This window comes from Lepidothrix coronata, unplaced genomic scaffold (assembly GCF_001604755.1).
Source record: "Lepidothrix coronata isolate B3197 unplaced genomic scaffold, Lepidothrix_coronata-1.0 Scaffold164, whole genome shotgun sequence".
Taxonomy (NCBI): Eukaryota; Metazoa; Chordata; class Aves; order Passeriformes; family Pipridae; genus Lepidothrix; species Lepidothrix coronata.
The window spans coordinates 1,251,956-1,264,485 of record NW_016690344.1 but is presented as its reverse complement, the minus strand read 5'-3'; the positions used below and the strand labels follow the sequence as shown (position 1 = coordinate 1,264,485).

General features: G+C 38.4%; 1 protein-coding gene across 10 annotated transcripts in view; it reads right to left on the bottom strand.

Annotated features, from left to right (window-relative positions):
- The window catches only part of MIPOL1 (mirror-image polydactyly 1), a 198,310-nt gene that overhangs the window by 10,520 nt on the left and 175,260 nt on the right, over nucleotides 1-12,530 (bottom strand). For 9 of the 10 annotated variants that reach the window (XM_017829435.1, XM_017829433.1, XM_017829440.1 and 6 more), the window contains one exon: nucleotides 2,514-8,081. The exons of the other annotated variant lie outside the window; for it this stretch is intronic. In XM_017829435.1, coding sequence (XP_017684924.1) covers nucleotides 8,015-8,081 — 67 coding nt within the window. In that variant the 3' untranslated portion in view covers nucleotides 2,514-8,014. Of the gene's footprint in view, nucleotides 1-2,513; nucleotides 8,082-12,530 lie in introns of those variants that run through there. 10 annotated transcript variants of the gene reach the window in all.

Here is a 12,530-nt window from a genome sequence, read left to right as displayed (position 1 = left end):
CCCAATATAGGAAAGATATTAAGCTCTTAGAGAGCATCCAAAGGAGGGTAATGAAGATGGTGAAGGGCCTTGAGGGGAAGCTGTGTGAGGCGTGGCTGAGGTCACTTGTTCTGTTCAGCCTGGAGGAGACTGAGGGGAGACCTCATTGCAGTCTACAACGTCCTCATGGGGGAAAGAGGAGGGGCAGGCACTGATCTCTTCTCTGTGGTGACCAGTGACAGGACCTGAGGGAATGGCCTGAAGTTGTGTCAGGGGAAGTTTAGGCTGGATATTCAAAAAAGGTTCTTCACCCAGAGGGTGGCTGGGCACCGGAATGGGCTCCCCAGGGAAGTGGTCACAGCACCAAGCCTGACAGAGTTCAAGAAGCATTTGGACAATACTCTCAGGCACATGGTGTGACTCTTGGGCCAGGAGTTGGACTCAGTGACCCTTGTGGGTCCCATCCAACTTGGCATATTCTGTGATTCTGTGAACATTTAATTTCTACCTTGCACTTTCTCTGTTATGCTGCTTTAGCATCAATAGGGCAGTCCAGATGTTCTGGTTTGTGTCTTCCTTGCCTTATGGGAAGAAGAGTCCTACTTGAAGCTATGATTTATCTGTATCTTACTCAATTTGCTGATCTGAGCCCAGAACTCCAGAAACAAAATGTTTGATGATGTTTATAAATGTTTCAGAGCCCCATGGCTCCATATTCATATCCTGTACTGTGGGTATGGAGCCCTACATTTTTGGACTGTGTGAGGATAGTGTCCCCACCAGTGAAAATATGGTGGAGCAGCAGAGCTGGTTTACCATAACACAGTCATAGTTTGAAGTGTTATTTTCTGTACAGCCATTTGGAAAAAAAAAGGATGAAATAAATGCCACATATTTATCTATTTGTGCATCTCCCTTTCCTGCTTAATTCTACCACTAATGTTGAGCAAATATCACCTGTAATATTGACGTTCTTCATACACTGGTAGACGGTTAGAGGTGAGAGAAAATTTTCCCTATATAAAGCAGAAGAAACAAAGCTGATAATTTAAAATAGCCTGTTAAAGCATAAAATGGGATGATTTTAATGTTATGAGCATGTATTGATGGAGACCATACCACTTGTTATTCTATTTCTAGTCTAGTATACTTTCACAAAGATTACATCTGGGTTGAGTATGTTCTCTAAATAAGTTAAATATCCAAGTGAAGAAATGAGATAACTTTTTGAAAAGCTAATTTTCACTTAGAGATATCTAAAATCTTACTTCTAAGCATGAGTTCAACATCTGAATTGATATCTGTATCAGTCTAGACACCAGCAGGCTTATTTCTCATAAACTGATTTTTAAAAAGCTTTCCTCTTTGGTCACAAAACCTGTGAAATTGTGGCACCACATCAGTGAAAGTCAAACGATCATGAACAAAATCCTGTGGCTTCAGACAATGAATTAGAGTAGTATCAAAGTAGCTTTTCATTTTTTATTATCTTAATATTTTGATTTTTCTTACAAGTTTTTTCTGAAAATAGTTCTGCTAATACTTAGTGCATGAACAAATAAAAGAGTTCTCATCCTTTGAATTCTTTGGGAACCCATTACATTTTTCAATTGTGTATGACATGCAGCATGCATATTTGTGTGTAAGCATGAATCATCACAAATTTATGTAATGTATTCTGCAAGGGTTATCATACCCTTGTTTTATCATGGCCACAGTTGTGACCAGTTCTACTGTTATTTTACCATATGACAACGTACCTGCTTCTATCATGTTCAGCAGCCATTCAAACTATGATGAACTTCTGTGAATGTGGCACTGCATAGACCTTTGGCCCAAGGTCACCATGGAGAGAACATGCCAAACTGCCCCTGATGACAACTTCTCAGAAAGGAGTGTGACCCTTTGCAGCTGGTGACTGGCTGGGCAACATGCCAAAGCACGAGCACAATTGTAAAGGTGCACTCCAACACTCGCTGAACAGGGGTTCTTGCATGTTTTAAACAAAATGGAGTGATTTCAATCTATACATTCTCAATATTTTAAGTTTCAGTACAAGTTTCAGGTTAAAACTTGAAAGAAAATAAAAGTGATGGGGTTCTTTTGGTTGCTGATTTTTTTTTTTTTTAATTAGACTAAACATTCCCCTTGCCCATCCTTTCTTCCAAGGGAAGGAAAAGAAAAACAACTCCGGTCAAAGACTGCTTTTCCTTTTCCTCAAGCTATTCTATTTCGTCAGTTCAGTACACCTTTTCAACCTGTTTTCTTTACTGCCTGTCTTGCAATACTTACTCATCACAGTACATAGTATAAGATAAAAACACTGCAGGATTTGGCCCCACTATTCCTGTATTCCATTAATTTTACAATCAAGTCTTGACTACCAAGGTGAAATCCGAAATTCTAAAAACACTTCTGGCTTTGTATTTCTGATGTTTAGCCGAATAGAGTTACCAGGTACATGTTACCTTAAAATGGATTGTTAATGACAATATTTTACAATTAACAATAAAAAACCACACTCCAAACCCAACTCCTGTTGCAGACTATTTTAATAAAGGGATTATAAAATACAAAAGAGGGAGAGACAGGTAACCTGAGATGCAATTTTGGAATGCAAACTTTTAGTTCAAATGTGCAAGCTCGAACTTAACAAATGTTTAAAATATTTGAGTTTGTCAAATGGTGCCAAAATAAACCCTGTCTTTTCTAAAGACTATATATTTAGCTAGGCACTGGCAATGTAAATCTTTCAACCATTTCAAGTATTTGTTTAAAAGCCTCACAGAACACGTGGGCTCCCAACAAAACTGAAGAATGAAATGTTTAGAACACTGAAGCTCAACAGCTGACTTATAATCAACCTAATATGCGAACACTACTTCGATTTTTTGAACTTGTGAATACATTTTATTTACCGATGCATGAGAAGAACAAACAGAGAAAGTCCATTTCTGCAGACCTGATGTGAAATGGTAGAGTGACAAGAGTCAGTACATGTAATGCTGCGATCACAGCAAGCGCAGTATCAGAGAAACTGCCCGTCGGTGCTTTCATGTGCCTCACAGTTTATTCTTGCATGGGAGAAAAATATTCTGTGGTATAAATTAAAAAGAAAAAACCCAAACAAACCTAACAGCCTTAATATGCAATTCTTCTAAATGAAGGAAATAAAGGCACAGAGAAATCCTATCTAAACAGATAGGAGTTCATTTGTATATATAGATTAAAGATGCTAAGAATATACATAGAGTCAGTCTTGTAAAATGTCCAGTGATTTGGAATAAATAAACAAATAAATGTGCTATGACAACATATTGACATCACTAAACTATTTTGATAGGATGACTTATTTATAAAAACAGTTTTAATATTCCCTTACATTAATGATTAACTAATGAATTTTACTTTGTTGTGAATATATTTAAAGAGGAATCAAACTGACTTCGGTTACAGGACTCCACTAACAAGACTGAGCTGCCTCTGAACTTTCAAATATCAGCAGTTTTCCCAACAGTAATACAGAAGACCATGCCACCAGTTTTGGGCTGTGGGCTGAATGAAAAATAGTACTAAAAGACTAAAGGTCCACCATTCTTTTCTGTTAAAGTTGATTTGTCACAATATTGTTAATTAGTGAGGGCTTAGAGAAGGCTTACTAGGAATATAATTACAGTGCAGAAAAGCATTAATAATGCTCTTATCCCAAGCCAACATGATGCTATTTACATATTTTACCCTGGCATATACCAGAAATGGCTCCCAATGCATAACGTGCTGCAGGATCATCAAGAGAAGGACACAAAATCTCACAGGGGAAGGATGTTTCTGAGTATCTCAGTGCTCTTCAAGATAGCAGGGACCCTAATTTGGCCAGTAATTACAACCGTCACCATAAGCATCACCTTGGTGAGCCACCTTTCATCATGAACTGTTGTTCCATTGGGAGGCAAATGAATTGGTACTCCTCGTATGTAATTGGATACCATCTCATCCTTCTCTCATATATTAGGACAGAAGTGACAATTGCATTTGTCTGCTGTATAAGGGCAGGCTTCTTTTCACTTTCAGAGCTCTGCAGAGACATCAGTGTGTTCTCAATGAATAAATCATACACTAAAAGCCAATTAACCCATGTTATCATTATTGCCTATTTCTACTCACCAGAGCAGAATTCTGACTCTTGTTACACCGAAGGGCAAAAGTCAGACTGGGCTCAACAGGGCCAGAAGTTCAGCCGAGGGCACTAAAGGCTGGGCCTCCATTACCAGACCTGTGTGACTTTTGCTGTTCAGTTCAGTGGGTGAAGAAGCTGAAGTGTTTTGACATTAGCCACAGAGATGCTTTTGCAAACTCCCTGGAGGAGCGCAGGAGCCTCTTCAGGGGCTGTATACTGTTAATGACAGTCACTAAGGAATTTGCCAAAGACCACACACCAGGTTGTTAGCAAGGAAGAGTGAGAACCCAACTGTTTCTGAACCGTCACCTCTCAGCACAGTAAATTTCCCAAGGTCCTTTTCAAAGAAGACAAACATTTCCAGCTGAATTTTAAAGATCAACATCTGATTTAATTATGATTCAAATACATTTATCTACATTTGTCATTTATGACAAAACACCCTAACTAAAATGCTCACTTAATTTCAGGTGGCTTTGTAGAAGACATAAGTCAGAGTAGGGAACTACTTTTTCACCTTAGGTACAATGTGTCAAAAGGAAAATTATGAAGCAACTATCACTTAAGTATTACCCGGACCCAGATCTATCTGGCATCACGCCTGCTGGATGGCTTTTGCCTGGCTAATCCTACTTTTCCAAACAACAGGCTGGAGGTCAAACAGTCTGGCTGTATGAAGTCTGCTCTCATGAGATTTTTCACCTGGAGGCAGAAATACTTGCGGAAGGTGACAAGGAACTTAGCACATTCATGCATGGAGAACAAGCCCTGATTTAGTAAACTTGCATTTTCAAAGCAGCAAACATCTTCCTCATCAAAGCTGTCAAAGAGTAAGAAGGAAGATCTTCAAACTGAAAAATAAGTAGTTCAAAGCTAGATTAAAACAATGGGTAAGAATAAATGTACCATTTTTACAGTGAAGGAGAAGTTACCTCAAGTTACAGGGATCTTTGTCCCAGAACCCATGTTCAACTTCACTAAGAAACCACCTTGAAGAGGCGGTAATTTGGAGATTGCAGTATTTCATATCACCATATGGAGATGCTGATGATACTATGGTACTGTGAGTATTAAAGAGAAGTTGTGAGAAGAGATGGAAGAGGAGCTCATGGTCACCAGGGAATGCACGCTAAAACAATAGATGACATTCAGCATCCATAAATGCGAAATTATGCATTCAGAAAACAGTTCTGTCTTCATACACCTTATGATGAACTCACAGCTGAATGTTACAACTGAGGAATGAGATCTAAAGTTGTTATTACTATAGAAATATTAATACCAATACATAATCTGTCATAAAGTAAATCCAATGCTAAAAATGATTACAAATAGCATAGAGAATAAAACAGACAACATAATCATGGCAACAACCAGTCACTTTTTATCCATATCTTGAATACCGGGCATAAATCTTGTTGTATCTCAGTGAAAACACTGCAGAGCTGGAAAAAATAGATTAGCATGACAAGGCCAAATAAAAACATGAGACGGCTCCTTTATAAGAGACTAAGGTTTCTCTCTGGAAAAGAAAAGCAGGGGGGAAATGATGCCAAATACGTCAAATCACAAGGAATATGGAAATAATATGAACAGGGAATGGTTACTCACCATTTCTCTCATACAACAACTAGGTGATAGCAAATGAATACAGCTGATTCATAACTAAGAAAAGGAAATATTTCTCCACTCAATGCATCATTAACTGCATAAGACCTTGTGACAGAAACAAGTAGATACTAAAAATTTAAATGGAATCAAAAACAGGTCATGAAAAAATGCTGCTAAATACAAAGACACCATCTCTGCCTTAGAAAGCCCCTAAATAACAAATTGCTGGGAGACCAGCTGGGAGAATGGTCACCAGCGCTAGCCTGACTTTATACCCTTTCCTAGGCATCTTCTATTTGTTATGGCCAAAGGCAGTCTTTGAGCTTTGGTCTAGAACAGTATGGTAATCCTTACATTTTTATCTTAATTCCTTCCTCACTACTTCCTTAGAGCAGAAATGGTTCAACAGCACTGACAGGTCAGGAGATCTTGTCATTCACTTAGTGCATCAAAGCTCAATGAAGACAGTAGGACAAAGAGCAGTTGAATCACCCAAAGTGCTGAGCAGCGGCACAAGGGTGATGGTGAAGGAATTGGAACTGGGGGGGTGGGGGGTGGCAGTCCTCTGGTCTGGAAGCATTAAGCTTTCTTCCCATTGAATAGGTGTGGGGGAGAGGCTCCAGACTCACTAGCTATCTTAGGGTTGACCAAAGGTCAGAAAGGAGAATTTCAGAAGCTTCTAGAAGTGACCTGGGTAAATTTGGCTTGGAGGGATGCTACTTATCTCCCTGCAAGGGGTTAAGTTTGGTCAGCTGAAACTAGGGGGAGCTTAGGTCTGCAGATGAGGAAGGTTTAACGTGTAATTGCTTGAAAGAAAAAAACCAGACATTAAAATGTCTCTCTCTCTACTCAAAATTAAAAATGTCTCTCTCTCTACTCAAAATTAAAATTTCATTTTCTCCAGCTGAACTGCACTATTAAAACAAGCAAGCATTAAGAGAGAAGGCCATGTAACAACATTAAACACAAAGCAAAGCAGGCAAGTGGAAACCTTAGGAGCTACATCCACCTTGCCTGAGCTGGCTGGTTCTGGGAGTATCTTAAAGCCCATCTAGCTCCTGAGATTCATTACTGAATTTGGGGTGCTTGGAGATTACAGTTGCCTTCTTGAGCAGATTTATATGAGTGCTGACCTGACCGTTCATACAGGGAGATGGATGGGTCACAAATATAACTCTAGGTCCAACTCTCCTGTATCTCTAAGGTCTAAAATGTCTGTCTACCCCAATTTTTCCTCTTTGGCCCTCAAATTTCCCCCTCCCTGTAAGATTCTATCTTTCAGCCTTTGAGTTAAATCCTAGGGCACTTTGTGAGTAAACAAAAGCAGAGGGTTGGCAGTTTGGCCTGAAACCCAACCTAGATGGTAGTCCTGCACTGTAGAGCAAGCAGGCAAAAAGTCTTGTAGGAAAGGGGTGAGAAAAGATGAACACTGAAAAGGAGAATTTTGAATCCATAAGGTGCTTTCTGAATATCTGAGAGCTTTTCCTCATAGGAAAGGACAAAGGAGTGACTGAAAACAATATAGGAAACTTCCTCCACTCTCTGAGATACTGTATGTCACAAGGCTTTCATGTTGCAATTTATTAAGATGCATCTGTAGCGAAACCTAACTGTAAATTTCTTTTTTAATGTACACTGAAAATACCATGTGCTAGCATAAGCTATTCAACTGTTGTATAAAGCTATACATTTATCCTGCCCTTTGATGTAGCCACAGTCACTAGCTGCAGTTCAATGGGCTATGAGTAAGGAGGAAAAAATATCCAGTATAGTAGCCAGAGATATTCCTTGAATGCCAAACTACTTTATCAATTAATATATTTAACATACAAATACTGGACTGTTTGCAGTCTCATAAATAAGAAGGAATTTAAATTTTGAAACTGCTTTGCAGGATTTTGAACCTGAAGCATTTAAAAAATTGATCAAGCTGTGCCTTGAAGCAGACTATACTGAGAGGACAGATTGTTCGAATAAGCATCTACATCATTTTTCACAGTACACAGTGCCACAATGCACTTGCTTAAAAACAAATACATGTTTGCAATGAAACATTTCAACAAATCACAAAACTCAGCAGCAAAGTAGTTAAACATTTATGATTTGATTTTATCTCAGCTTGGAATGTCGCTGGAGTGTCCCACTTCTAACAACTGTTTGCTAAGTTAAGGCTTTAGTGTTTACACAGTGCTGAATGAAGCAGCCTGGTCACCAGATGTGAATGCTTCCTTAGACTACAGCTTTCAATCAGATCACGGTCCTAATGGTCCCTGCTCCAACCTTCTTCCTCAGGACGTCCACCAGCCTTTCCAACCTGAGAGGGGGCAGGGAAGAGGGAGAGGAGAGAAAAAAAAAGGAAACTAATGTTAGGAATGTTCTGGCTGAAAGAGACAGTGTTTGCACTGAACCAAGCTGTCCTGGTGGTGGTCATGCTCAGAAACAAAGCACTACTGTAAAAGACAGACACTAAGGGAAAATGCAGACAACTTACAGAAAACTTTTTAACCCTACAACCCAACCCATCTGCAGTCAGTGAAATATATCAGCTCACTCTTCTTTTGTAGTATATGTAATATCTGAGGTCCCCATAAGGCATTAATACAAAACTCTGTGCAGTAATCCTCCAGGACACATACACTTTGGTGTAAGCAGGACAATCAATTTTTGCACTTTTTAAAATATGAGTGGTCCATGGTTCTTGTTAAATGTAAACTTAACTGTTGTTTCCTCTTAAAAAAATATCTTGCCTATTATCCAACAGATACTTCTATTGTTCAGTTTATAAATTTATGTCTAAAACCCCATGGAGTTTATGTCAAAAACCTTTTCAAAATACTCAACAAGACAAGTTTCTGAGGATGTGGAAGATGATATTTTGAAGGTGGCCTGGATGGTTCTTGTGTTGACACAACTACAGAAAAACTAACTGTCTAAATAAGTAGGACAGAAAGATGCCTAATCCTGCCTTAGTTTTAAGGCACAGGCTATAAGCATGTTCAGAATCTCACCAGCCTAACTTCTTCTTTCCTTTTGTTAAAGTATGTAGGCAAATGCAAAGGACTAAATTTGTTCAGCATTTTCCATCTCCACGTGTTTATCTCCAGCACTCCAGTAATCAATCATTCAATCTATTTCTTCAATTTGTCTGTATTTTACGGAATCCTTCAGTGAAAGCTCTCTGACAAATAAACTATCTATATAAAAGTAGATTCTGTGTGTAGCAGAACACTTTTAGAACCACGTCCAGATTATCATACACACAACTTCCATAATAGATAAATAGACTTGCAGCTTCAAATAGCTGCATTCACTGGTACAAAGTTGAGCACTTTTTCTTATCTGAAAAGACAATTTTGTTTTCTTTTTGTATATATATATATATATATATATATATATGATACAACATGAGAAATGCAGATAGGAAATAAAAATAGCACAGCTTTATCAAAATTGCAAAATCCATTTTATCTCATGGATGCATTAGTAACTTCAGTGCAGGTAAACTGGTTAACATGGATTTATTGCCACAAGTCATGACTAATGCTCTTGGTACGTATTGAAACACTCTTGTTTTCCAGGAACCACCAAGCACGATGAAGCTACACCTTTCATTGTACTCACCAGGTGACTTAATTCCTGAAATGAGATTAAGCATTCACCACCCAAATGTAATCATGAGACACCAGGAAATGTATGTGGAAAGTTCAGCTACTTCTAGCTGTTCCACAGGGACTCTAAGGAAGTGAAAGCACAGGTGAAAAACTACTGCTTACATACTCCTCTCCCTTCAGTTTTCCAATTGTTGCTTTTCCTTCTTAACCAACTAATGCATTTTTCCTGGTTTTGTAACATACATTTACTGCTCTTCTTCATCTTTATGGAAGCAGCACCCAGACAGCCATAACTCAGTGCAATCAGTCCATGCAAGTATAAAGTCAGGGATTTCACAAGTTATTCTCTCCTGAAAGTTTTCTCACAGAATCAATGTTTTCTGAGTTCTAAGGGTTTTAACTCAGTTACTGACAGGTCACAGTTTCCTCAGCCTTCCCTTGTTGGGAAATTTCCCTGTTTAATTAGTTGTCAGTCTATGTACAAGTTCAGAAAGTAATGGTAGATTAGTCTTCTCTTTTAATAGCATGTATATTCAGAAGCATGGCAGCTTTCTCGGACACTTTATTGCTGTAGGTCTCACACTAGCACCCTATCTAATGTGCTTCAGAGACATAAAGCACTGGAGAAACATTTCAAAGTGTTTGGACCAACAGAAGGTTTGGGCTGCAAAACCTTTCTTTCTGGGAGACAGCATAAAAATAGTAAAATTTGAGATCATGGCTTATTTAGATCACTGTTCAGTTAAAAAGAAATACTTAAAAAGAAATACTGTGTGGCTTATACAAGGGAGGGTGGATATGACTTCAGTAATTGAGGCTCCTTTTGGGGAGACACACGTCATTGCCTAGATAACTGTCCTATGATTGAGTTTGGATGTGCACCACTCTGTGACCAAGCAATGGCACTACACACCAGAGCAGAATAAGTCAGTGAAGAGCTGCCCATGTTTGAAGAGAAATATCACTGGGATGAAAGTAGCTGTCTTCTGTTTAACCTTGAAACTGTCAGGCTTCATTGAAAATAATGAGGCTTAACAATCATAGCTTCTGCTTTTCAAATGAATGATGACTGAAATCATCAAAATGAGGTATTCCTCACCAAACACACACCATGCAGGGCTTATTTGCCTTTTGTTTCAGTCATGTGTGGATTTTCAAATGTATTTATTTTCTATTAGAAGGGGAAAAAAAGCAACAGTGGATTAAGATATTGTGCCTTTCAAAGAGATTTAAAGAATAACATAAAAAAGAAACTGTAACAGCTATTTATAAGGTAACAGAGGGCAAAATTTACCCCTACACAGATACAAGACCCAATATACCACTGAAATCCCAGTTAAGCCTACAAAATAATGCCATGGGCTGAATGAGTGGCTAATAACTCTTGATACAAGCCTCAGGGGGCTTTTTGGAATGATAATCCTGGACTCCTTGTTCACCAAGAGCCCAAGTCTGCCATCCCAACTCACACTAAGCAACATTTTTCTTTGTGAGGAATAAAAGGCTGCTAAAAAGGGTGTTTGTGCCAATGAGGTGCTACCTGCAAGGGGTGAGGGTGGCAGAGTCACCCCTTGTCGATAAGGCCTTGTGTCCAGCCCAGTGGGATGCTGCAGGCAGCTCCCTCTGGAGACTGAGCATTTTAATCTGTGGAAAACTGCAGTAATAATCTCATACCTCAAGATCAAAGATAACTTAAATATCGAAACAGAAGAATGGAAGGTGCTGGGAACTAGTCTCAGTGTTTGCAGAGTTTTATTCAAAATATGGAAGACTGACCTGAAGAAAGCAACTTCTGTTACTTTGTACCACTGTGATATAACTGCCACCATAATTTCACCACATTTTACTTAACTGAAAGCAGTACTGACTGTGTTTGTTTGTATTCTAAGACAAAGAATTAACAAATTTGTGGTTTTGCTTGTGAAGAGTCCTCATGGTATAAATTAAATGTGCAATAGGACAGTTTCTCCTGAGATGTAAGCAAGGACACTCACTGAATTTGCATCTCATGAAGCAACCAAACAAGTAATTCAAGAAGGCGCTATATTTTAGATCAGACAGAAGAATGATATGGTGGGTGGGCCACTTTGTTGCAGTGTTGAGGGTCCAAATGTGCAAGGACAGACACTCACCTTTAGGAATGTTTATAAAAGCCTCTTAAGGGATCACTCTCCATTCTCACAGTTTTCAATTTCCTGCTTAGAAATTTTGGAAAATCACAGTAGGTGACCATTATTTTTTGTCACTCCAATACTTCTAGAAAATCTGTCCCTTAACAAATAAACTCTCTTAACAAAAGCTACTTCAGCATTCTCTACATGATTACTGTGAGTACAAAGTAACAAATAAAATGCAGGAAAGAAACCATGGATTCAGATGCATAGATACAATTTTGGTGCTATTTACACTGATTTGCACATATCCAAAGCAAAAAAGTCCTGTGCCTTTCAGGATAGATGGAATTTGCATCCATGAAAAGCACAAAGATGAGTGCTAGAAATAATCTTTATCTACACTAACTACTTCTGTAATGCTCATCTTAGTGCATCTATGAAATGGAAAAATAAAATAAAACAAACCCCAGAAATTAAGAAAGGGACATCTGGTCCATCATTGTTTTTAAGTTAGCAAGAGACGCAATGCTGTGAAGAGTCTTGAATTTCTGTGGCTTAATGCTTCCTCTATACAAATTTAGAATTTAGCAGTTGAATCTATGTTCTAATACAGAAATAAAAGGGGCTTGCTGCTATATTACTGATTTAATCATGTACTTTTAAATGTGTTGCTAAGCTTTAAGAAGATCCTCATCCTACCTAAATAGGAACATTGGTAGATGTGTCTTCCCCAAGACAAATTCTCAACCATTTTCAACTCCTCTTCTAGTTATTTCAAATTATGTTCCCTTATCACCTATGCACACAGCTGACAATGTCTGCATGGAGCATATGTTGTTGTATGGAGTGTTCTTACAAAGCTCCTGAATTGCTTGACAATGCGCTCTGATATTAAGCAAAGCCTTACAAAACTTTACTCCAGTGAGTAAAAACAATTTTGGTTTTAGAATCAGTTCTCATAAACCAGACTTAAAATCCTAAATGATAGAGAAGTTTGTTCCAGGAGCTCAGAAACTGAACATATAAGTGCAGATGTTA